The sequence below is a fragment of the Coturnix japonica genome, chromosome 2 (genome assembly GCF_001577835.2).
Source record: "Coturnix japonica isolate 7356 chromosome 2, Coturnix japonica 2.1, whole genome shotgun sequence".
NCBI classification, from domain to species: Eukaryota; Metazoa; Chordata; class Aves; order Galliformes; family Phasianidae; genus Coturnix; species Coturnix japonica.
The window spans coordinates 54,359,563-54,381,999 of NC_029517.1; the positions used below are offsets into that span (position 1 = coordinate 54,359,563).

General features: G+C 40.2%; 1 protein-coding gene across 2 annotated transcripts in view; it reads left to right on the plus strand.

The window, feature by feature from the left end:
* The window catches only part of FBXL7 (F-box and leucine rich repeat protein 7), a 149,125-nt gene that overhangs the window by 10,843 nt on the left and 115,845 nt on the right, over nucleotides 1–22,437 (plus strand). For both annotated transcript variants that reach the window (XM_015854444.2, XM_015854445.2), the window contains exon 2: nucleotides 20,085–20,174. In XM_015854444.2, the coding sequence (XP_015709930.1) occupies nucleotides 20,085–20,174 (90 nt within the window). The remainder of the gene's footprint in view (nucleotides 1–20,084; nucleotides 20,175–22,437) is intronic.

Here is a 22,437-nt window from a genome sequence, read left to right on the forward strand (position 1 = left end):
ATTCTGTTGAAAGTGAACTTGGATGCTCTTTCCCAGCACTTACTATGTTGTAACAACATAACGCTAGTCCACTCTGAGGATTTTTTGGATTATCTTGGGTTGTAGACTTGACAACAGGAAGTTTTGAGTAAAAAGTGCAGTATAATTTCAAGGGCAGCCATGAGCTGTAAGAAGGGAGATATGTATACATGGAAAGGTAAGGGTTCTTTACTAGGCTGTCTTTGTTTGGATACCTGCTGAAATCTTAAATCAACTAAAGCACTGCTTGTATGAGTACTTTACAGACAGTAGGTCAGACTGTTTCACTAGATAATTATCTAGTGAAATGACTGCTCTTGGCTATGAATGTACCTGAAATAGAAGGCTTGTTTCTAAGTAATAGTAAACTTGAATAATAGAGCTACATTGTCAATTTTCACTATTAAAGTGAGATAACATTCTGATAGGGACAGTCAGACATACTGAGTTGCCTCCTTAAGTGGGGGTCAGGGAAAGCCCAGCGCAAGTGATATGAGAATGGAATGTGTTAAGAAGGCTGGAATCCAGATTCACAATACTTCTCTTGAGAATATGTAACTCACATCAGTTACACAGGAAAGTCATTAAAATTTGGCTATCTTCTGAAATGCATCAGCTGAATCTTGTTAAATCTATTTTCCATCAAACCAGAAATCAACTAATTGCTTTTTTCATAAACAGTTTGCCATAATGTTTTCATAGCTGCAACAGGGAAGGAAAGGAAAATATATACCCTATGTTTTTTGTCATGTTTTAACCTGAAGACATGGCCTTTCACGTAGGTGGTGGTCTTTGGCTGTTTTGTTTTAAACAAGTTGTTTTCACCATGCCCCAACAGATATTAAAAACTTTTAAGAATGTCTTCATACACAGAATATGACTAATATTTTAATGCCTAGATAATGCTTATCCTGATGTTCTGTGTTAATATATATTAATGCAGTGCACAGAGTAGACTCAGTGAAGCATGACAGCCCAGGTCTGTTTATGCAGGGCTATCGTTTTTAGAGAGTTAGGGGTTAAAATGAATTCACTGATGTAATGTGCTCCTTGTTTGCTGTCCTGTGGTGGAGATGATGGCACTAGATGTAATAAGCTGAGTGTTCCCCTGGGACTTCCCAGTGGGGTATTTTTCGTTAAATGAGACTGGGAAGCTGCATCTGGGCAGTGGTGGAGTAACTCCTACAATGTGGAGCTGTACAATCATAGCTTTTGTAAATGTGTTGCTTGCCTCCAGTTGCTGAAGGAGTTCCCAGTATGTAGAAAGAGTTCGAGTAGCTTAGTGTTATTTTTCCTGTTTGGTTGTTGTCCAATAGACCTCAAGAATCTGGCACGTAAGGCAGTCAGTCCTGAAGTGTTTTTATCTATGTTAGAGTTTGATCAGTTTGAGAGGTAAACAAGCTGTTTGCAGTTTTTTCTACTAGTTTGCCATTTATGTGGAGATTTGCTTTGAAGTAAAATAAGTTTATCATTTGATAGCACGTTTAATCTGATTCTTTCGTGAAGTCTGACAGCAGTTCTTTGTAGTTCAGTGACTGCCTGCAAGGTGAATAAAGCCTTGGCTGTGATCTTGCATGGTGATGGTGGGCATTACTGCGACTGCTGCTTGACTCTGCAGCTCAGGCAGTGCTTTTCTGTATTAGTGGAGTTCAGAAAGCGCAGTGATGTTTAACATCCTGAGGTAGTACCTCTTAGTTACACTTAACTGCTCAGAGTAAATTGCAGAGGGGCTAAGATGCTGTTCTCCCATTGCTTGTAGCATAGTTGTGCCTTCGGAGGAGTGTTAAGGATTTGTCTTCTGCAATATAGTTTTAGGAGTAGTGTGAGAAGAGTGGGCACTGTGAGTGCTAGTGTTTTGAAAATGTTTCTTCGGACCCAGACAAAAAGTCGTGTCTGGAATATTTCTGTTGATTGTCTGCAAGAGGCACAGGAAATAGAAAGGCCAGCTAAACTATAGCAGCCAAAGGAAAATTTAGGAGTCACAGAACCCCAGGCCCTGCTGCCCCCAGTCTCTATTCACATTTGTCATAAATCTGGTGACAGAACTAGGTGGCAGAACTAGATAAAGACTCCTCCACTTCAGAAAAGAGAAGGGGGAATAGAAGCTGGAGAAGGCAGAAGTTCAGAGCCAGACTACCAGGTGGAAAAGGGAGAAGCCTTGTCCCCTCAAGTCTTCCAGTCCTTCAGGTGAGCTCTCAGTGAGCACCAGAGCTGCTGGTGAACCTACAGGCAGGATTTTCTTCTGCTTTTACTTTACTGTCTTGATTTCTACTCTGAATTGGGGTTGAAGATAATAGCGGAGGATGCTAAGGATTGACACTGCTGCTTAAGTGTGGGGAAACCTGTGTAAATCTCCAGGTTTGGCAAAATTTCAGTTACTTTGTGAAGATAATGACCTGCCAGGTTTGTTAAGTTCTCTTGCCTCAAGGCGAAATCATTTGTAATTTCTGACTTCTGTTTCCTTGCCCCTGAAGCTGTTCAGTCTTTAAGTTAAACAGAAGCATGCAAAAATTCTTTTTTTAAAATTCTGATCTGGGCATTTGGCCATAATAAACAGACCAGAGTTGCTGCTTCTTTGAATGTTTAATGACAATAAAATAAATTGTTACAAAGTACCCTATGCCTCATTTGTAGCAAAGTACCACTTATCTCGGTGTTGTGTGCACATGTGTAATGTATAAATGCCATTTAGATTTGAACGCCTCTATTTTTGATGCTAACCTCAACTGGTGGTTGCTTCCTTGGGATTCATTAGCATGCTTTCTGCTAACCAAAAACACGTACTTGACCTGTGAAAGTGTGCTGCTGCTGTGGGGACTACTTGCCTTCTTCTGTAACATGTGGGATTTTGAGCATTAGTCCTTCAGGACAGTGTAGCTTTTATCAGTTTCCATCAGGGAGTGACTCAGTGTGGTGTTGTTTTCTTTCTTTCTTTCTTGGAGTTCAATACTAGTTCTGTGCTTCTGGGTCTCAAGAAATGTTGTGTATTGATTGTTCAGGTGATACTCATCTCTCTCAAGGATGAGAGCTCAGGTTTTCTTACAAACTGTGTCCATCGATCAGTGATTGAAATTAAAATCCTACAGGAAATTATCAACAGTGGCAGCGGAGGTAGTAATTTGATGAAAGGGTCTGAAGCACTTAGTATAAGTGAAATGCTGCAATTGTTTTTTGTTTTTAAAATTAAATCCTACGAGTTGAGGCCATGTGTCTTGTACAGCTATTTAAAAATGTTTCTGACACCTTGTGGTTGAGCCTTAGAGCAGCAGCAATAGGAAAGATTTCTTTAGCAAGGGAGAGTAGATTTCTCCTTGCTGCGTAATGATGCTTTTCTGGCTCTGCTTTAAAGTGCAGCCATGTTGTATGACAGTGTATTAACCTAGTTGTCTAAGCTATTCCTCTCTGTTCAAGATAAGATAATTAAAGTTCCATGAATTTGTGTTGAACTACAAAGGACCCTTCTAGAGTTCTGGAAATTCAATTTTGTCATGTGTATAGTACATTGGATTTATGGACAGTAAGAAATAAAGCTGCCTTTTCTCAAGGCTTTTATTTTTCCTGCATAAGCATTTTTATTGTTCATCTGTTTTCAATAGCTCTCAATAAGGGATGGGTTTTACAAAACATTTTTACAGTAAAACCTTTGAAGTGTATCGTTACTTGGGCTCATCTTACCCTGAAAAAGCTTTTTCTCAAATACTTTACTTATATTACGTGGGACTGCTGTATCTTCTAGCCATGTCTTGGACTTGATGGGACCAACTGGGACGGTTTTCACTGAGAGTGACTGTCAGCAGGTCTAAGCCTGTGTGTGCATATGTAAGGCACGCTCGTTCTTATGGGCATCTCTGCTCTGCTTGGAAAAAGCAAGACAACCTTTAAAAGAGAACTGAGAGCTAATCTACCAGGTGACTTAATTAGCTGGTTGTAACTGGAAGTCTTAGGTTAGGTCTAATCTGGCTTATGCTGCAAAAAGGGCATTTCTGTATAGAGCGTGTAATGGTTTCCTCAGATTTGGTAAAGTGTCCTTGGAGAGTCCTTATGTTACTAGTACTGTTGTCTATCCTGAGATCCTTACCTGTGTAGAAGCTTTGCACGGGAAGAAATGTTTGTTGCTAATGGACGTTACTATATCAGCTAAAGTTTGTAAGGTTGATCTGGCCTGTGAATTTCAAATAACTTGTGCAGAAATCCTTTATGGTCTTGAACCTATTCCAGAGGTTTAAGAGGAATAGGAATGCTGGGCCTGAGTTTCCTCCTTGGTAAGGACAGAAGACAGGCAAATAGACACGTTTACTATCTGTGATTATTGGCTGAATCCTACAAAAAGAGGATTTTGTAGCTTGATAACAGCCCTGACTCAAAGCTGTTTAACTTGCATGTCTCTCTGTTTGTAATTATGTAATCTTGCTTAGGCTTGCTTTTTGTAAATACTGGTTTCTGTATAGTGAGCATTTCCTTCAGCATGAGAATAAAAGGCAATTTTGAGACGTTTTCCCCATCACAAGGTATGATAGTCCATGACTTAACGCATGTTTGATGGTTATGGCTGAACTTTTTCTGTAGGTCATACTTCTCTTCAGATCTGGTAGGGTCTTTTGCACTCTCCTGGACTGTACTCTTAAAAGAGGAGTGCCAAGTACTCTAAATACCTTAAGGTACTTTACTAAAAGCTGAACATTCCCAGCATCTGCTGCTTTCCTCCAAGGAATACTCCTGTTCCTGGCCCATTTGCCATGTTTTGTATCTCCTGGCAGGAGCAGCTTCTGGTAGCTGGATATTGGATACCTGCAGGCATGTCAGCATGGCTCTGCTTCCACACAGGGGAGCTGGTGTTAATACTTAAGATTATGAAGAGTAACTGGGGTTTGGAAATGCCAACTACCTTGGTCATCCCCACGTTAGGTCAACAAATGGCTGTGACAGGTGAGCTAAACTGGGGAATTTACTTCAGGGAAACTCCTCTTGCAGTGCTGTAAGAGTAGAGGGAACTTTGTCCCATCTTTTTGACTTGAGTGTTGATTTTTTCTTTTTAGGTATAATATAGAACTTGCGATTCTGGAAATACAGAAGCAGTGCAGCTGCAAGGGCTGCTCTGAAAGTAATGTCTCCTGTTTTATTATGTCAGAGGCAGATCACTGAATCACAAAGGTTGGAAAAGACCTCTAAGGTCATCCAGTCCAACTGTCCACTTATCACCAATATTTTCCACTAAACCATGAACCTCAGTTTGACATCAGTTGTAGTTTCAATGGGATTAAAGTAGAAGGCATTACTTTTGTTGCAACCTATGTACTTATAATAAAGACCTGACTTTTAAATAATAAGTTGGAATGATGTCATGGCTTGCCATTCATTGATTCATGTAAAATTAGTAGTTGAAAACCACTATGGAAACTGTTAAGTGATTTTAAAAAAGCAGTAGTGAGATATAGTGCTCATTGTGTGTACAGATAAAAAATAGATGTATGGAAGATGACAGTCTAAATAGTTGTAAGTGCTCTGATTGTGGCTGGATCACCAGAAATTTTTCCAGGCAGACATTCAGACTATGTTACTTGAGCTGATCAAGTTAACTACCTTGCTTGTTTGTCACAGTCAACGATATAAATTCCATCTCTTGTTTTCTGCTTTATTTCTTGTTTTCTGCTTTATTATGCCTTCCATTAGGGAGTCCATGAGCTGAGGTTTGCTATTGTCATGATTTTTTCTGTTCTATGATCTCTTCTAGATCATCTTCAGATAACCTACAGCAGGCATAGGACACTGAAGTTCAAGCAGTCTGTCTAGGCTGTTTTAGTGCCTCTGCCATTGGAGCTAGCAGCGCTCTATATTTAAGCCCTGAAATTAAGTTTGTTTTATTCCCAGTGATTTTCTTGTTCAATTGCATAACTGATGGATACATCTAAAGTTGACTATTAATTATGGTTGCCCCTCATCTTTTAATATGATTTTGCCTGAAGATTAAATTTTCTTATTTACGCATAAGACAGTGCTCTAGCCTTTTAGTGCTTTTTTTTCCTGGAGGAGGTCTGCTAAGCAGTCAGTTACAAGAGTTCTTAGTGTTCATTGCAGCAGTTTTCACTTAGGCATGAGTGTCCTCCTTGCTTTTAGTGCAAGTGGGGTTGAAGCTCTTGCAAAGAATATGCAGATAGTAGTATTATAATTCATATGTAGTAACACAGGTGTGAGTCAAAGGTCTGATTAGAAATTGCTTTGCCACTTTAATAAAATTATTGGAACTTTGATTTAAAGATAAATTAGAATATATTACCTTTATGTTAAAAATAAATCTTAATGGCTTGCAGGTGGTTAGACTTTTGTGGAGAATTTTTTTTATATCTGACTCCATAGAGTTGAATTTACAATACAGTGTTCCCTCAGAGACCTTTCTTGAGTAACATTTTCATTATTGACTCTGAACTGATCAACTCGGGCAATATGTAAATAACAATGGGAAGTAGTCCAACTATAAAAGGATTATAAACGCTAGAGAAACGAAACACTGTGGAGTAGAAAAGTAGAAGAGGTGCTAATTCAGAGGTGCAAGAATCTGAGTGATGCATGGAGAGGGACCAGCCCAGTAAAATCTGTAATGGGTATCTCGTTGATTGAAAACTGCTAAGGAGAAGGATCACAAGTGTGTTTTTTGTGTGAACTGTCTGTGGATTGTTAGCATGGCTATGGTTGGAGGTGGGGAAAGGCTACTGTGCCTTTGTTTAAAAATATATATAATTGCCTTTTTTATCTTTATAGATTTTATTTTTTTATCCTTATTTTTATCTTTTACACAGTCTCTTATATATACATAAAAGACTGTGCGAAAGATAATATTTAGAGGGCCTGAATGGTAGTGTTGATATAAGCCAGAACAACTGTAGGTAAATGCTGTTACAGTGCTTGGACAAAGTGGGAACTCTACCTCCCATATAGACCTCTTTTTAAGACTGGTGTGTGACAGTGAAAAAAGAAATGGGACTTGTTTCCCAGAGGCAGAACAAAGTTGTGGGTGGATGTGCTTTTTCTGTACTTCTGTGTGGGAGGGAGGGGGGGTCATCACTGGTTCCTCTGTGAAAATGTGGGGGTATATAAATCAGTAATGGAAAATTAGGCTGAAAGCAGAAGCCTGTAATACTTGATTGTGGTAACTACATTTCAAAATTAACTTCTCCTACCAGAGCTAGGGTACCAAACAAGAGGTCAGTTGTTTTGATTGTACTGACCTTTCTGTAATGTAGGGAGAAAGTAATTATCTGAATAAAAAAGCCTAGAAAATAACATTTGTGCTTGCTATTTTGTTGTTTTCCTATTGGGCCTTAAGTTTGTATGGAGATTCAGTGGCACAGCTACTCTGCACACCCTTTATCCCATAAGAAGGAAACCTGTAAGGATATAACTGCTTTTTCCCAGTACTGGAAGAAGTCATGTTCACAGACTATCCTAAGTTGGAAGGGCCCCCTAAGTCCAACTCCACACAGCAACACCCAAAATCCAGACCATGCATGTGAGAGCACTGTCCAAATGCTCCTTGAACTCTGGCATATGGGGTCGTGCCCACTGCCCTCTGGTGAGTGCTGCCCCTCTGCTCCCCATGAGGAGCTGTAGCCACTATGAGGCCTCCCCTCAGCTCCTCTGCTCTGCACTGAGGAAGCCTAGGGGCCTCAACCATTCCTCACACATTTTGTCTTCTAGCCTCTTCAGTATGTTCATACCCCTCCTTTGCTCTCTAGCAGCTTTGGTGCTCCTGGCTACAGATGCCCTGTAGCCTGATTTTAGCACCTGGTTGTCTTGAATGTTACGATGCTGGTACAGCAGGGCTGCTCCCTTAGTTCATATCACGACAAACAGAGACAGCAGTTAAGAGGCACATCATTAGCTCTCTGCATTGCTTGGTCTGCCTTACTGTGGGCTGTGCTTCAAAAAACTGCTTAATTAAATGTCAGGATTGCTGCCAAATTCCAGCATGAGGAAACAGAAACACTCTCCGCAGGCACATTGAGCAGGCAGTTGATGAGAAACCTGATGCGTCCTGGGGATTGTGCTCTCCAGAGGATGCTCTTCCACTTCAGAGACTGGAAAGAACAGATGAGAGGAGCAGATGAGTTCTTCTGCAGCACTGACAAGTTGAATCTCTTCCTCCTGTCTGTGCAGGAAGAGCAGTAAGTAGCTATTTGCAAGAATGCAGTTCAGTTGTCTGTCAGTTGCAGATACTTCTGCAGTTGCTTTTTTTTACAACGCTGCCCCAACAGCCAGTCTAGTTCAGTTTGCTGTATCAGTGCAGACTTGTTAGTTGAGGAGAGTGACACGACCACCTACTTCATCCCTTGATTTTTACAGCTTTCTTTAAAAGGAATAAATCGTTATGGAAGATAATGTGTATCGTGACCCTGCATTCCTTTGTAGGGATCCTGTTATATGTCACTTGGCAGTTTGTTTTACGCCCTGTAGTGGGCACTTTTAATTCTCTGCTGTTCTCTTCAGCAAAAAAAATGAGATTAACTGCTTGCCCTTATCAGCGAAACTAGAAAGCTTTTCTTGGGTTCTTCCTGAACTGAAACATTGGTTGAGTTGGTTGCTTCTACTGGGATAAACTTCCACTCCTCCAGAGCCTATTGCCATGAACGTATCAGGTATAGAAAGACAAGGAAACAAATACTGTTGAATACTTGACTTGTGAGCCATTCACTCACCAACTGGCAGGCTGCTCAAGTTGAGGGGGGTTTCAGCAGAGAGACTCAATGCTACCTTGTTAGCTGAGATTGCAGAAGCTTGAAGGGCACTATTGCAAGCCAGTGGAGGGGTGTAAGGAATGCTTAGGCTGCAGTTTATCCCTCTTCATGTTTTGTGTAGTAGTAAAAGGTCATCCTTGTGACAGATGAAGTTTGGCACAATGGGTTCCTTAAACTTTTAAAACAAGAATTTTGTTAGCAATTCTTTCTTACCTGAAGGAAAAATAACCAAGGCTTGATGGTAGGTAGTTCTTTCTGAGAGGTGCAAGTGAAGGATTTCAATAGTAGTGTGTTTTTAAATGCTTTAAATATTAGATTGTGAATGTATGTGGATGAATGGACTTAAAGATTTTTGTACCACTAATAGATGTTGGTATCTACAGTTTCACGTTTCATGGTAATGCTTTTTGAAGCTGGATTTCAGTGCTGTGCTTCAGACTTGACTGTTTTTCACTGTAATTAAAAGTGTAGCGTATTAGAAAGGAGAAGGTCACCACAGTTTAAGGAGCAGCTAGTGAGAAAGTGAGGTAATGTTTACAGTTGTTGCGTTGTAAGACTCTCTTTGGATTGATCTTGAAAATGGAAACACCATTAGGTTTCTCTTTGATTGTATGTATTCATGTGTAAATTTCTTTAAATTTCCAGGTCAGTATGGATCAAATAGCATTTATTCTTTGGTTTAACTGTAAGTTATTATATGTGCCTTGCTGATCTCTTGTGTTCTACCTACTGAAAAGGTTGCAGAGGGAATCTTTTTTCTGCAGAGATTGTAGGATTCTATTCTAAGATGCTTTTCTAGGAATGTTCCCTCTAAAAGCATAATTATTTTCAGCTACTTTCCTACGATGACTTCCTTCTGGTAGATTTTGATTTATTTCAGAGGTGCAGTGTGATGGTTTTGTTGGTACAAGTATCTGTTCTGCGTTGTTGCAAACAGATTTTTTTGGAAAGCATTCCTTATATGATCTTACCTGTGCTACCAAACACTTGCATATATTCCTACTTGTTTTCTAATATAGACGTAGGATATGTTTCACTGTATATATTTTGGCTATGACAGACAATAGAGAAACAGCAGTCATGATTTTAAGTAACTTTCTGAAGGTTCTTTCTCTGCTGAACTGTTGGATTAGTTCTTAGACTTTTCACCGAATATGGCACTGGGTAACACAGTAGAGAACAAAGTAAATCAACAAAACTTGTAATTAAGTTGGACATGAACTATGACTCATTGTCACTGTCCAGGTGGTTTTTGAAGACTAACCTTTAAGAGGAATAAGGCAGGTTCTTAGTATATTATGTGGCATTTCTCTAACTGTAATTTTATAGTGGCATGTAGTTAAAACATACATTAGAAAAAATCATACAAGCTGTTAGCAGCTCTAAGTGTAGTTAGCAAAGGATAAGCTGTCGTTTTAAAAGGATGCTGTGGAAATGAACGCTGGCGCAAGCTTCCTGCACCTGTGTCTCTTTCACGTCAGCTATGTTTTGATCTGATGTGCAGTCATAGGCTAACTAAGTCTGAGAGATGCAGGTGTTTCCTTCTGGCTCATGTAAACTATATGCTTCCCTGGAAATTAAGCACAGCTTGCTATTGCCTACGACTGTAAGAATAGATGCTTGCTAATTTAAGAAGTGCTTAGATATAGAAGGTGCCAAATGGCACAAGACAAGATTTTTCAGAACTGAGGGAGTGAGAGAAAATGGACAACTGTTGTTAATTCCCAGGATAATAACTTCTCTGGTTTTACATGCAAAAGTCCCAACTTGTTCCATCTGCTGGCAAAAACTTAAAATTCACAGCCATATTGGTAAACACTGTTGCTAGAAATCATCAAACAAGGTAGAGCAAAGGCAGGAAGATGCGGAGTGAATCCTGCATGGCTAAATTGTCAGGTGTTTCTATTCTGCACTTCTGTTGTTGCCTCATGAGTGTTTCTTGTCAGTCATATTGCAGTCAAAGAGCAGTCATGTTGTGCTCTCTCAAGAGTGATTTGCCAATGATGACAGCTTTCAGCAGAGTAAAGCTTGCCAGAGACCCTGAAAGAACTGGAAAGAGTTGGGTTGTGTTTTGTTGGGTGATTGGTCAGGTCTGTCATTAAAGCTGTTGTGGACTCTGCTTAATTTCATTTAGTTCATCGTGTCACCACTTTCAGAGTCACTAGGAACACAGTGTTAGCCTCTCAATAGAACCACTTGGGCTATCTCCCTTCATTGCACTGCGGAGATGATTTCAGGATGATGTGGAAACCACTGAACTGATTAATTGAGTGGAAGATCATGCAAGGGAAGAACCAGAAGGAGCTTGCAGGTAATGTGCTTGGGCTTTAGCCTATGACCACAGTGCTCAGTCTGTGCTTCCCATTAGTTTCAGACCTCTTAACATCCCCATTTGGATTTCCTGTTTCATTCCTGTGTTATGAACCCTTTTTATTTCTTTTCACAGCATTTTATTTTTTCTGAAATAATGAACTGTTTCGTCTGTACTCATTACTGTTTGATTGCCATAGGCAGTTGGTTGTGCCACTTCATATGCTCTGTATGCAGTTTTAACAACTTCCTCAAGTTGTTACCAAGCTTAACAATGTTGTTTGTTTTTTTTGCTGAATCACTGGAGAGACTATTTTTCATATTTATCTTTGCTGAGAATTCTGTTAGTTTTTACCACTGCTGCTTAATTAAAACATGTTTAAGTGGGTTGAAGAAGCAAAGATGATTTACTGAGGTTACGCTGAGTGCTTCAGGGTGCATGCATGCCAATATAATAAGTGTGGTGAAGATTTGGTGTCAAATGATGGTCTTCCCTTCTGTGCTGATGAGTTGGGTCAGAGGAAGTAATGTGGCATTAATAAAAGAGCAGAGTAGGAGTCGGCATGGTGCAAGGTGGGGCTGCCAGGAGCTGGTGCTTGGTTCCGTGCTTCAGCTGGGGCTGCCGTGGGGGCCTGGGCAGGTGGGAGGAGGCTGTGGGAGTGAGCAGGGAGGCAGGGCTAATAGCACTGTCATGGCAGCAAGGGCAGTATCTGCATCCTGACACGCTCTGTGGTTTCCAGAAACCATCCAGTCAAGAACATCCTAATCTGGAGATGGGTGAACTGTCCTGTTGCAATAGTCACTAACATGCCTGTTGTCTATAAATTTGAGCCAATTCATTCTGTACCTTTCCAAAACCCTCATGAGACTTTATGGGCTCAGTCTACTTCATATAGTCTCTTCTTAAGCTTAAGACAAAAACAGAAGACTTTAGGCTGGTTCAGGTAGAATGGTGTTAGCTGCTTGGGCTGCACCAAGCCAAGGTTAAGTGGTTGCTGTCCTTAGCCTTCTTCCAGCTGCTTGTCTTGGCTCAGGCTGTAAGGGGCTGTGGTCTTGTTTCTGTTCATTTAACTTCTCCTGCAGAAGTACCGTAGTTTTGCTTTTTTTCCCCCTTTCTAATGAGGTGCTAATACTGAGCACTACTGAAGGAGTGTGGTGTTTTTTTTTTTTTAAGCTTTCCTAGGAACAGAATTATTTCATGTCTGTATTTTCAGGAAGGCCTGAAGAATGTCTTTTCACAGCAATACTAGATAAAAAATACTCTTGAAAGTAGTATTGCTCTGAAATGCGTGTAGAATTACTTAGCTTAATTTGAGCTTCTTGTACGTATTTCAGAAGATATTTTCTTATTCTCAAACTATAGCCAAATAAACCTTATGTCAGTAGGGCACATACTGCAACCTAGTAAGAACGGAAAAATTACCAATGAACAAAACCAAATTACTTATTAATCAACAGGCTTCATGCTGGTTACCTTCATTTTTGTATTCATATGTCTTTCTCCTGCCTGAAAGGCCTGTCTGGGTTATAAGTAACAGTGCCCTGCTGAAGGTTATAGTGCAGGCTACATAGTATCCTTTGTCTTTTTGTTGCTGGTCTGTCGGGATAACTTGCAGTAAACTGCCCTTAAAATAGATGAGGAAATCATAATATTTTGTGGCTGGTGCTTGAATTTCCTTGCCATGCTGTTTTCTCTGAAAAGGTTTATGTGGAAAACAGTTAAAATGTTGATAATGCTGCAGAGGAAACAGAAATGCTGAATTTGCCCTGAAACTCTGTAATTTTGATGGAGAATTGCTCCTCTGTTTTGTTTTGTACAATCATCTGTTCCCAAGTCTTAGTATTCAGGCAGCAGCTGCAGCACCAAATTGTGCTGCCTTGTTTACTCTGTATAGAGTGAAGACTAGAAGATGATGATGATTAAGCAATTGAAACAGAAGTTTTCAACAGAAGTAATGCAATTACTACTTCCATTGTAATGAAATAATCTGTTATGATTCAGTTTTGCTTTACTGAGAATTGCAAACTGTATTTTATAGACTTGAAACTGATGTTGGATACTTTGTCAAGTGAAAATGTGTGTGTGTATATGCATATATAAATAAATTAGACATTATTTTTTAAATCTTGTTTGCTAGCATTGCCTGATGCCTGTGGTTAGTGTGTAGTTAGAGGTTCTTTAGGTTTCCTTCTTTTTATCTACGTTCTGCACAATTCAGTTAATTCTCAAATATGTAGTGCAGAGCCTTAAAGTTTGATTTGATTTACCATTGTAAACAATACATTTCTCTTACTCTTTCATGTTTAATTGAACTATGCTAATGAGTTGATTTCTGAATGTAAATGTGGCCTGTAACTTTCATAGACTTGTATAGGGAAAGATGTAGACATTTAAGAGTGCAGATCACATACTTTTGATTGCTTTTGAGATACTACCTTGTATTACTATAGAGTTTTCATAAATGATCTTTTTAGTTTTCATAATCTCCTAAGTTCAGAAGTCTTCCTTTACTTACATCCTTAATTCTACCAATTCTCCTTCCCACTCTCCCTGTCCCTATGTCCATTAGTGAAGAAAAGCTGCAAGTGACTGTTCTGCTTCCTGGACTATAAATTGATTATGGCTTTTTCCCTATGTCTGAGAAGTAGAGCTTAACACTTGGAATGGGTTACAAGTGTGGGTACAAATTAGTGTTGTCTTCTGTCATGCAGGCTGCTCTAACTTGGAGGGTAGGCCTGATATCGGAGGAGTTTATATGAACTGGAGGTGTTGGCCAGCAGGTGCGGTGTGGGGAAAGAGCCTGGTGGGAGCTGGGCTTGCCTGGAGCACAGCCAGACCAAATGGTGGGAAGGGGTGTGGAGCCTGCCTGGAGGCTGTGCTATGTACAGGAGCACTGTCACAGTGGGGGAAATGTTTCTTGGCCCATAGACTGGCAAAGCTGATAGGAGCGCTTTAAACTGGGATCAGCGGGGGGATGGACTCAATTAGGAACACTGAGGTTAAGCCAAAGAATGGTGGCAAGGCTAATGGGGGTTTCTGTGCAGCTCCAGGGAATGGACATCTGAAATGCTTGTTTACCAGCACATGCATTATGAAGAGCAAATAGGATGAAGTGGAAGATTTTGTTCTTTCCAAGTGCTCTGATATCATCAGTATCAGTGAGACTTGGTGGGATGAGTCCCACAGCTGAGGGCTGGGAAGGAGGGCTGTTGGCTGTTCTGGAGCTGGAGGTATGGGGAGGTAATGTGCTCGATACAAGGGAGAGACTAGACTGTATAGCCATTGCTGTTAAGGATGATGTAGTAGAGAACCTCTGGGTGAGGATTAAGGGATAGATAGCAAAGCAGATGTTGTGGGTGTCTGCTATTGACTGCTCACTTAGGATGGTAGCACTGATGAGCTATTCTTCAGGTAACTGGGTGACATCTCAGGATCGGTTGTCTTCATCCTTGTGGGTGACTTCAACTTCTCAGGTGTAAACTGGGAGTGTTGTTCTGTCTCAACAAGGCTGGTAAACTAAAGCATGTTGAAGTTCGTTTCCTGTCACAAATACTGAGCCAACTAGAAAAAGAGCCTGTCTTTTGACAGTAAGGAAGGCCTTGTGGGAAAGGTGGCAGGAGGTGGCTATCTTGGACTCGGTAATCTTGAATTGAGTTCAAAATGTTTGTGTAAGGAAAAAAAGGTCGGAGTTGCTACCATCGACTTTGATAGCAGGCTTGAAGCTTCTCAATGAGTTAGTTAGCAGTGTCTCCTGGGAATTTGGTCTAGAGAACCTGGGGGTCTGGGAGAACTGGTAGCTTTTTAAGAGCCACCTTTTAAAAGCACAGCAGCAGGCAGTCGCATTGTGCTGCAAGTCAAGCAAGTTGGGCTGAGGACCAGCCTGGCTGAACAAGGAAATCTGCCTTGAGCTAGGGCAGGAAGAGAAAATAGGAGCTATGGAAGCAAGATATGGCTTTGCAGGGAAAGTACAGAGCTGCAGCTCATCTCCTCAGGGGGAGAAAAAGGAAAGCCAAAGCCCTACTTGAGTTGACACTGGCTGCCATGACGTCAGACAACAAAAATGGCTTTTTCAAGTGTGTCAACAGCAAGAGGAGATCAAAAGAAAACACAGGACTGATACTTGGAGTGAAAGGTCACCTCACAAGTGAGGAGGAAGAAAAAGACAATTATTATAGTTTTTTGCCTTAGTTTTTAACTGTAATGACTGATCTTGGGCTGCCCGTACCTCGGAGCTGAAGGCCTATGATTGGAGGAGCAGTGACTTTTCCATCTGTCATCATGAAATTCTAAAGGAACAGAAGTATCAGCTCAGTGTTCATAAGTCCACAGGCTCTGATGGAATTCTCCTCAAGAATGTTGAAGAAATTACTGGGCTTTGTAGCTGGACCCTTCAGCAATTTACCTAATGTCATGTGTGGCTGGGGAGAGATCCTTGCTGACTGGAAGCTGGCCAAATGATGGATTTGGTCTGCTGTCCATTTAAGCACTGAACTAACTGTTGCTACCCACTGAAGGTAGATGAGTCATTAGAATAAGACACAATATCAAGAACAGCATTGTTGTTGTTTTTTTTTTTCTCCCCAACAGAATCAAAATAATATGTAGGAAATAACATACTAGGTTCAATTGTCATAGGAAAAGATCCTGGCTATTGTAGGGTTTGGCACTGGTCGATTTAAAACAAACAGCAAACCATCCATACTCTTCCTTCTTCAGAAGCAGGTTGGAGGCATGATTTGAATCACAGCTGTGAAGTTGTATGATTCCTTGTAGGTGTGATGAAGTCCATGTTGCCTTCCTTCTGGCTGTGCATTATGCTATGCTGAATGATAATTGCATTCTTCCACCCTGTCTACCTATTACTGGAGTGCAGTTAGTTTTCTTCTGGGTTGTGACTTCTGGCTGCATAATCAAAAACTGTTGAAAGCGTGATGGAAGCTTTGGGCAATCTCAAACCACACTGGGGAAACATCTGGCAGGCCTTTAGCTTTTACAAAGAGTCACAAAGAAAGCAAAGAATCAAATACAGTGTTTATTGCTGTAATCTTTGCAGTATTGCTCTGGTCTTTCTAGTTGTCACTGTGTTGGAACCCCTGTCAGGTTTTATTCACTTACTGTGACTTTCTCTTGACAGTTTTTGATTTGAAAAGATGCTCTCATCTCTGAAGAGCAGAGTTATGCCACAATATGTCAAGTTTTCCTATGGTATGGTTGAAATTAGAAGTCTTAGAATTAACATGGAGTATTGCAGACCCCAAGAGAAGTGCTGAGGAATAATCTTGCTATTCTGTTATAAACTACATTGGGGACTGGGGGGAAAAAACCCTGAACCTGAATATCTTTGCTCACAGAGCAAAACACAATACAGTGTATAGTGCATCATTAAGCAAAGTATGTATAACCACATTTGTGCACGCTGTTGATATGACTGGGGGGAGTAATTGGGTGGGCATCTGACAGTGAATAAGGTCAGTTTGGTTCACCACAGAATTGAATTACTGTTTCGGTTGAAATGTTACATAGACCCAGTGCAGCATATGTACACATGGAACCAGAAAGTACAATATTTTGTATTTGGGCTGTTTTTTCACATCAGAAGGCTTATAAATTTGAGAAATGTTTTTTTTCAGATTGTCAGATTTGCTGGATTTTCATGTGAGTAGAAGTGAAAGAGTAGTGATGTTCTCTGCTCACAGTTCCTACTGCTCACCTCCACGCTCTTTGCAAGTCTCCCTTCAACAACCTCTTATGTATCCAATCTAATGTTTGCTTCTGTGAACAGTATCTGCTGGTAGCATTTTGTTCACTTGGTCAAATATCTTTCTGAAGTTCCTTACACAGAAGATATCCTAAAACAGACAATAGGGGAATGGATGCAAAATACTAATAAAATTCAAGTTGTTCTTGAACAGCAAGCCTGGCAACTAGTAGTTAGGGGTTCTCCAACACAAAATAGATTATTAAAATAGTACTGAAAATTATGAAAGACTTGGACAGGCAGTGCTTGTTACCAGTAGAGAACAGTAAAGGGTTGAGAAGCAGATTCTTACAGGTTTTTTGTTGTTTTTTTTTTTTCTCCAAGAATCAACAAACTACTTGCAAGGTGAAGTTGTGACACAAAGCACGACAAGAGTTGGTTTAACTCCAACATAAATACTGTTGAATTTCTGTAGCCACTAAGACAACGACTAATCCACTATGCTGTAAAATGCTTTGAAAAAATACATGTAAATGTAAGTGTGGTATTCAGGCTTTTTCAGAACTGTTTAGCAGAGTGATATTTATTGCCAGGAAGGCAAGTCTTTTCAAAAAGACTGAATTAAAATGAAAAGCGTGGGTCAGATTGTTGGTATATGCACAGTTAAGTAGCTCTAGCAGATTCTGCTTACTGCGTGTTGACGGAAGCCTGCTTGATTTGCAGTTGTAACACCCTTAACACACATCTTGCTACCTAATCACTTACTGTGATTTCAGAATGGCTGGAGAATTAATTAAATGAAAACTTCAAGCGGACTCACCTCCCTCTACTTGCTGGCAATGCTTTGCCTAGTGCAGCCAGGACACCATCGGCCTTTGCCACAAAGGCTTGTTGCTGGCCCATATTCAGCTGGGTGTCTACCTGGACCCCCAGGTCTCTTTCTGTGTCTCTTTTCTCAGCATATCCAGGTGCAGGGGTTATTCCTCGCCACATGCAGGGCTGGGCATTTCCTTTCATTGAACTAATTTCCTGAGGTTCTTGCCAGCACGTTTCTCAGCCTGTTAAGGTCCCTTAGAATGGCAGTGATGTTGTAGTGCAGGGACCACATGTCCTCATTTTGTGCCATCTGTGAACTTCCTGGGTACATACTTTTTCTCACCGTCAAACATTTTATGTAGAATGCTTGAATGCTCTTACGAGTTATTTCTTGTATGTGTACATGAGGCTACAGCAGCCAAAGCTAGGTGATTTCACATTGTAAGGATAGATGAAGTGTCTGCTAATCTGTTTAAAACACTTGTGGAAAGTTTACCAGAAAGTGTTTCCTGCTCCTCTTCCCTGCCCAAATGGAGCACTTCAATGTAGACAGAGAAAAGGCTTGTTTGGGGGCTCTATTTAGTAAGAGAAAGCTAACACAATAAAATACTAAAAGTATATTTGTAGGAAGAATTGTTATCCAATGCCAGCAGTAACAAGAATGTTCTTCTTAGTTTCCAATTTTGACTTCTTGTGGGGAGTTAAAATACTTTGATATTCAAGTGGTATATATAACTTGTCTTATACCTGGTGTTTCACCGTTACTACAGAAATGTGCTCTGTAAATAATCTGTTGCTATCAGATGTACTGGCACTCAGCACCCTATGGTGGTATTTGATTTGATTTCTATCAGTCTGTTAGGGGCTGCTGGTACTCCTTGGATGTTTTCCTGCCTTTGCAGCTGCAGTTGATAGTGGCCGTACCCTCAAAAACACCATCTCATCATTAATATCAACTACTGCAGGCATTCCAAGTTCTCTGGTCTCTTCCTGGAAACTAGCATTTCACAGCTAGCCTTCTCTTTTCTCATTTGGATTTCTTCTACCACAACCGTAGCTGCCTGAGCCCAGAGCTAATTTGAGGCAGTTGTTTCTGGAAAGACCACAGTCCATTACTTCACCTTGTGCCACAGCTTGCGAGCAACGGAAGTGATATTCTAGGGGCACTGCTTTGAATGTGCTTTAAAGGAATGTGAGAAGCAGTCAGTGAATCACTGAAGGTGCACTTTTTTTTCTGCTTACCCCACCCAACTACTGACCTTCGTCATTTATTTTTTCACTTCCTTCTGGTCTTTTTAATATCCTTTCACTCCACGATCATCTCTCAAATCCAAACATGTTAACTTAAGCAACTTTATGCAGAGAACGATTCTCTAGGGTTGGCTGACGGATTAAGTGGCAGTACCTTGGTTGTGAAGCAACCTACGTTTGCACATTCTCCAGTCGTTTCGCATTAAGACTTAAATCCTTGTTCTGTTGTGGCACCTTTAAAAAGCAGACCTCCTCCTTACATCTAAATGTTATGAAAACCAGGCATACTGTAACCCAGAACCCCAAGGAATGCTTGATTGAAATAACAGATCAGAAAAGTCTCTTGCTAACATTCCTATGATTATAGGTTTACTCAAGTGACAGAAACACGGTGTCAGCGAGCTTTCTGCATGCAGTGTAATTTTGGTTCAAAAGCTAACATCATTCTTAAAGGCTTTACCAACACAGCCTTGGGAGGATAGGTAATTTCTAAAGATGTAACAGCATTTGTTGCCGTTCCTCTCTATGTGTATCTCATATGTTGCTGATAGGGTACTTGGTCTGCTTCCCGCTGGGGGAGCAGTGTATCCCTGTTAGTAGTTACTCACAACAAGCAGTGTGAGTAGAGAGAATGAGAAATGAATAATTCTTTGGTCCTCACAGGTGAACAAAACGACAAACTTGTTTTAGACCCATCTGTTCTTCTGCAGCACCCATTTGAGTTAACAAAAACAGAATAGCAACCACGAAAGCTCTGGTCTCAAACTTTTATCATTTCAAGCAGTAGGTGTGATATAGGTGGAAACAGCAGTGACCTTGTTTTCATTTTCAGGTAATCAAATGACTTGAATACATCACATGAGCACATAAATCTAAACTTAGTTAACACATCTGGAATTTAATCAGTGCTGATAAGGGTCAGTGTCTATTTCTGCTGACCTGTTTTAGAGGTACTTGAATTAGAAAGCTGGTTAATAAAGTTCTCATAGTGACATTAATCACACTTCTTTTCACGGAAGATGAAACCCCTGTGACATTGGAGCCTGTTTGCAGCCACAGTGCATGTAAGGATGCACATGCTGTAAACTACCATGCAGTTAGCTTACACCCTAATGAGTCCAAAATGAACATCAGCTGTTTTAAAATTAGTTTAAAGCTTTCTGGAACTTTTCCAGGTTTTGATATGGAGAGCCTTTCTTCTTTGCTGTTGATACTTGCATTTATTCTTCCTTACCCTCTCTACCTCTTTCTCCCTTTGCAGGCAAAGGCAGCTCAAGCATCTCATCCGACGTGAGTTCAAGTACAGATCACACGCCCACCAAAGCCCAGAAGAATGCAGCTACCAGTGAAGGTAGGCATCTGGTGTTCATTACTCAGGTCGGGCCCCCCAGCATAATCCTAGCTATTTTCAGAAAAGGAACCTCTCCTCCTCCTGGTTCCTTCTGTCTACAGTGCTATTTGCATATTAGAAATTAAAACAACAGTTTTTCTTCCTGTGTGGAGTTTTTGCTTCTGCCTGACGTGTTTTCTGGTTTAAGCTTGTGACAAAGAATTTAAGGTACCTCTGCAGAATAAAGGTGTGAAGAGTTTTGGATAATCTTGCATGTTACTACTTCAGCAAAAATGTTTTATACTTCAGATTAGATGTGATCTGATTTCAAACTTATTTCTGAAGAATACACTTGATGGAAGCTTGCTTTGGCACGTGCTCTAAGTTAAAACTCAACCTTTTTTTTCATATTAAGAGCATCGTGAAATGTGAGTTGTTTCTACTGCGTTTTCAAAAGTGTGTCTATAGATATGAAGAGCTGACAGGATTTAATTAGATTGATGCATCTCACCTGCAGTTACTAGACTACCACCTGGGAGTAGATATTTGATGTCTAGGAGAAGGAGAGGTTTGGTATGTCAGTAGTAACATAACATTGCACTGACTGGCTCGTGAACAGAGAAATGCTGATCCTTTCCTGCTGCCTTTACTACATGTGAGTAGGTGTGCTTTGCTAAATGGAAGTACGTTGGCCCTGGTTTTTACTAGAGTGTCTTCAGAGGCTGAGAGGAAATCGTTAAGTTTGTATGTAGTTTAGTGATGTAAGCTGAAAGCTTTTTGTTTTTTTCTTTTAAATTATACATTTATAGATCTTTAGAATTTCTACTCAGTCAAAATACATCAGTTGTACTTGGTAATTATCAAACAATCAATTTGACTTCTTTCACTTTTGCCATTACAAATGAAGTTATAAGCTCTGGTTGCTTTGGGTCTGGCTTTGTTTCTCATTGTTAGAAGAAACCATAGGGTTTGAATTGTTCTCGTTTGGCAAGTCTAGCTATGACTGTAGAATCTGAACAGTAAAAGGAGTTCATGTAAGTAATAAATGACCATATAAATCATGAGAGTTTATGGTTAGGCATGCACAATCCCCTATCAAGAATGAAGATCTGGCACCTGTGAATCATATGAGATTCTGGTTCAGAATCTCTGCTTTTTAGTCTGAACAATAAATTTAACAGTAAATGAATATACAGTTAATAAAGTTAAGTTGAATAGTAGACTTCGTGTTTCTCCAAGCTTTAGATCAGTAAGTTTTGATGTACACGAAGGAGATGAATTGCCAAGATGCCAAGTAAATTTAGGAAATGTATAAGAACATTTTAACTTTTCTGTATGACAGCCAAGAAAAAAAGCACAAAGGAGCAGTGGAAACTCTGAAGTCAGTCCTTAACAATTGCTTTAAATTTCTGTTTTACTTCAATCAGTAAAACATGTCTTTTCCCCTTATTTTCAAATCAGATAATGCAAAATAATTCTTTATTAATCTCTAAGATTTATGTTAATTTAGCCTATTGTAGAGCCAGTGAATACCAGTGTAGGTCGTGAAATCTTTACCACAATTTTGCAGCTGTTTAGCTCATTAGTGAAGGAGGTTTAAATACAGGCCAGCAGATGCTGCACTAAAGATGTTTTCTGAGCTCTTGTGCAGACACAACTCTACTGCTCTGAATTCTATGTTTTCCACTCTTGGAGATGATTTCAGATATAAGCCTACACCCCCTACAGAAGGGTGAAAATAGGAATGTGAGTAGATGACATTTATTTTAATAGTGGCAGTGATAGTCCATCCCTTTCTTTGTGCTGTGGTTGCTTTGCTACAAAGTTTTTCCGCTGAGCAGTTAATACGGGTCAGTTAAATATGAGTTGTATTAATGGGGATTGCTGTGTAATCTGTCAGATACTTTAAATGACATAACCAGGGAATGTGAGGGTTTTGTGAAGGCAAGTGAGAGTGGAGAAGTGGGAGCAGTGTTGAAGGAAAAAAACAAAACCACAGGGTCCTGTACAAACCAGTGCTGTTATTGGAAGGCCTATTTTTCAACCAGTTTGTCTGGGTTTTTGTTTGGTTTGTTCTTAACTAATGATGCCTCTTTTCCCCAAGTATAGTAGGCTTACCTTGTAGGAGGATTCAAATGAAGAGAAGGAATCATATGTTCTGCAAGATGAGAAGAGTTCTGCACTTAAAGGACTGGATGCTTTTACACAGTTCAGTTACAGAGTAGTGTCTAGGGACCAGCTAAGAACAAGAGCTTGATTGTATTAGGCACTGTACAAGCAGTTG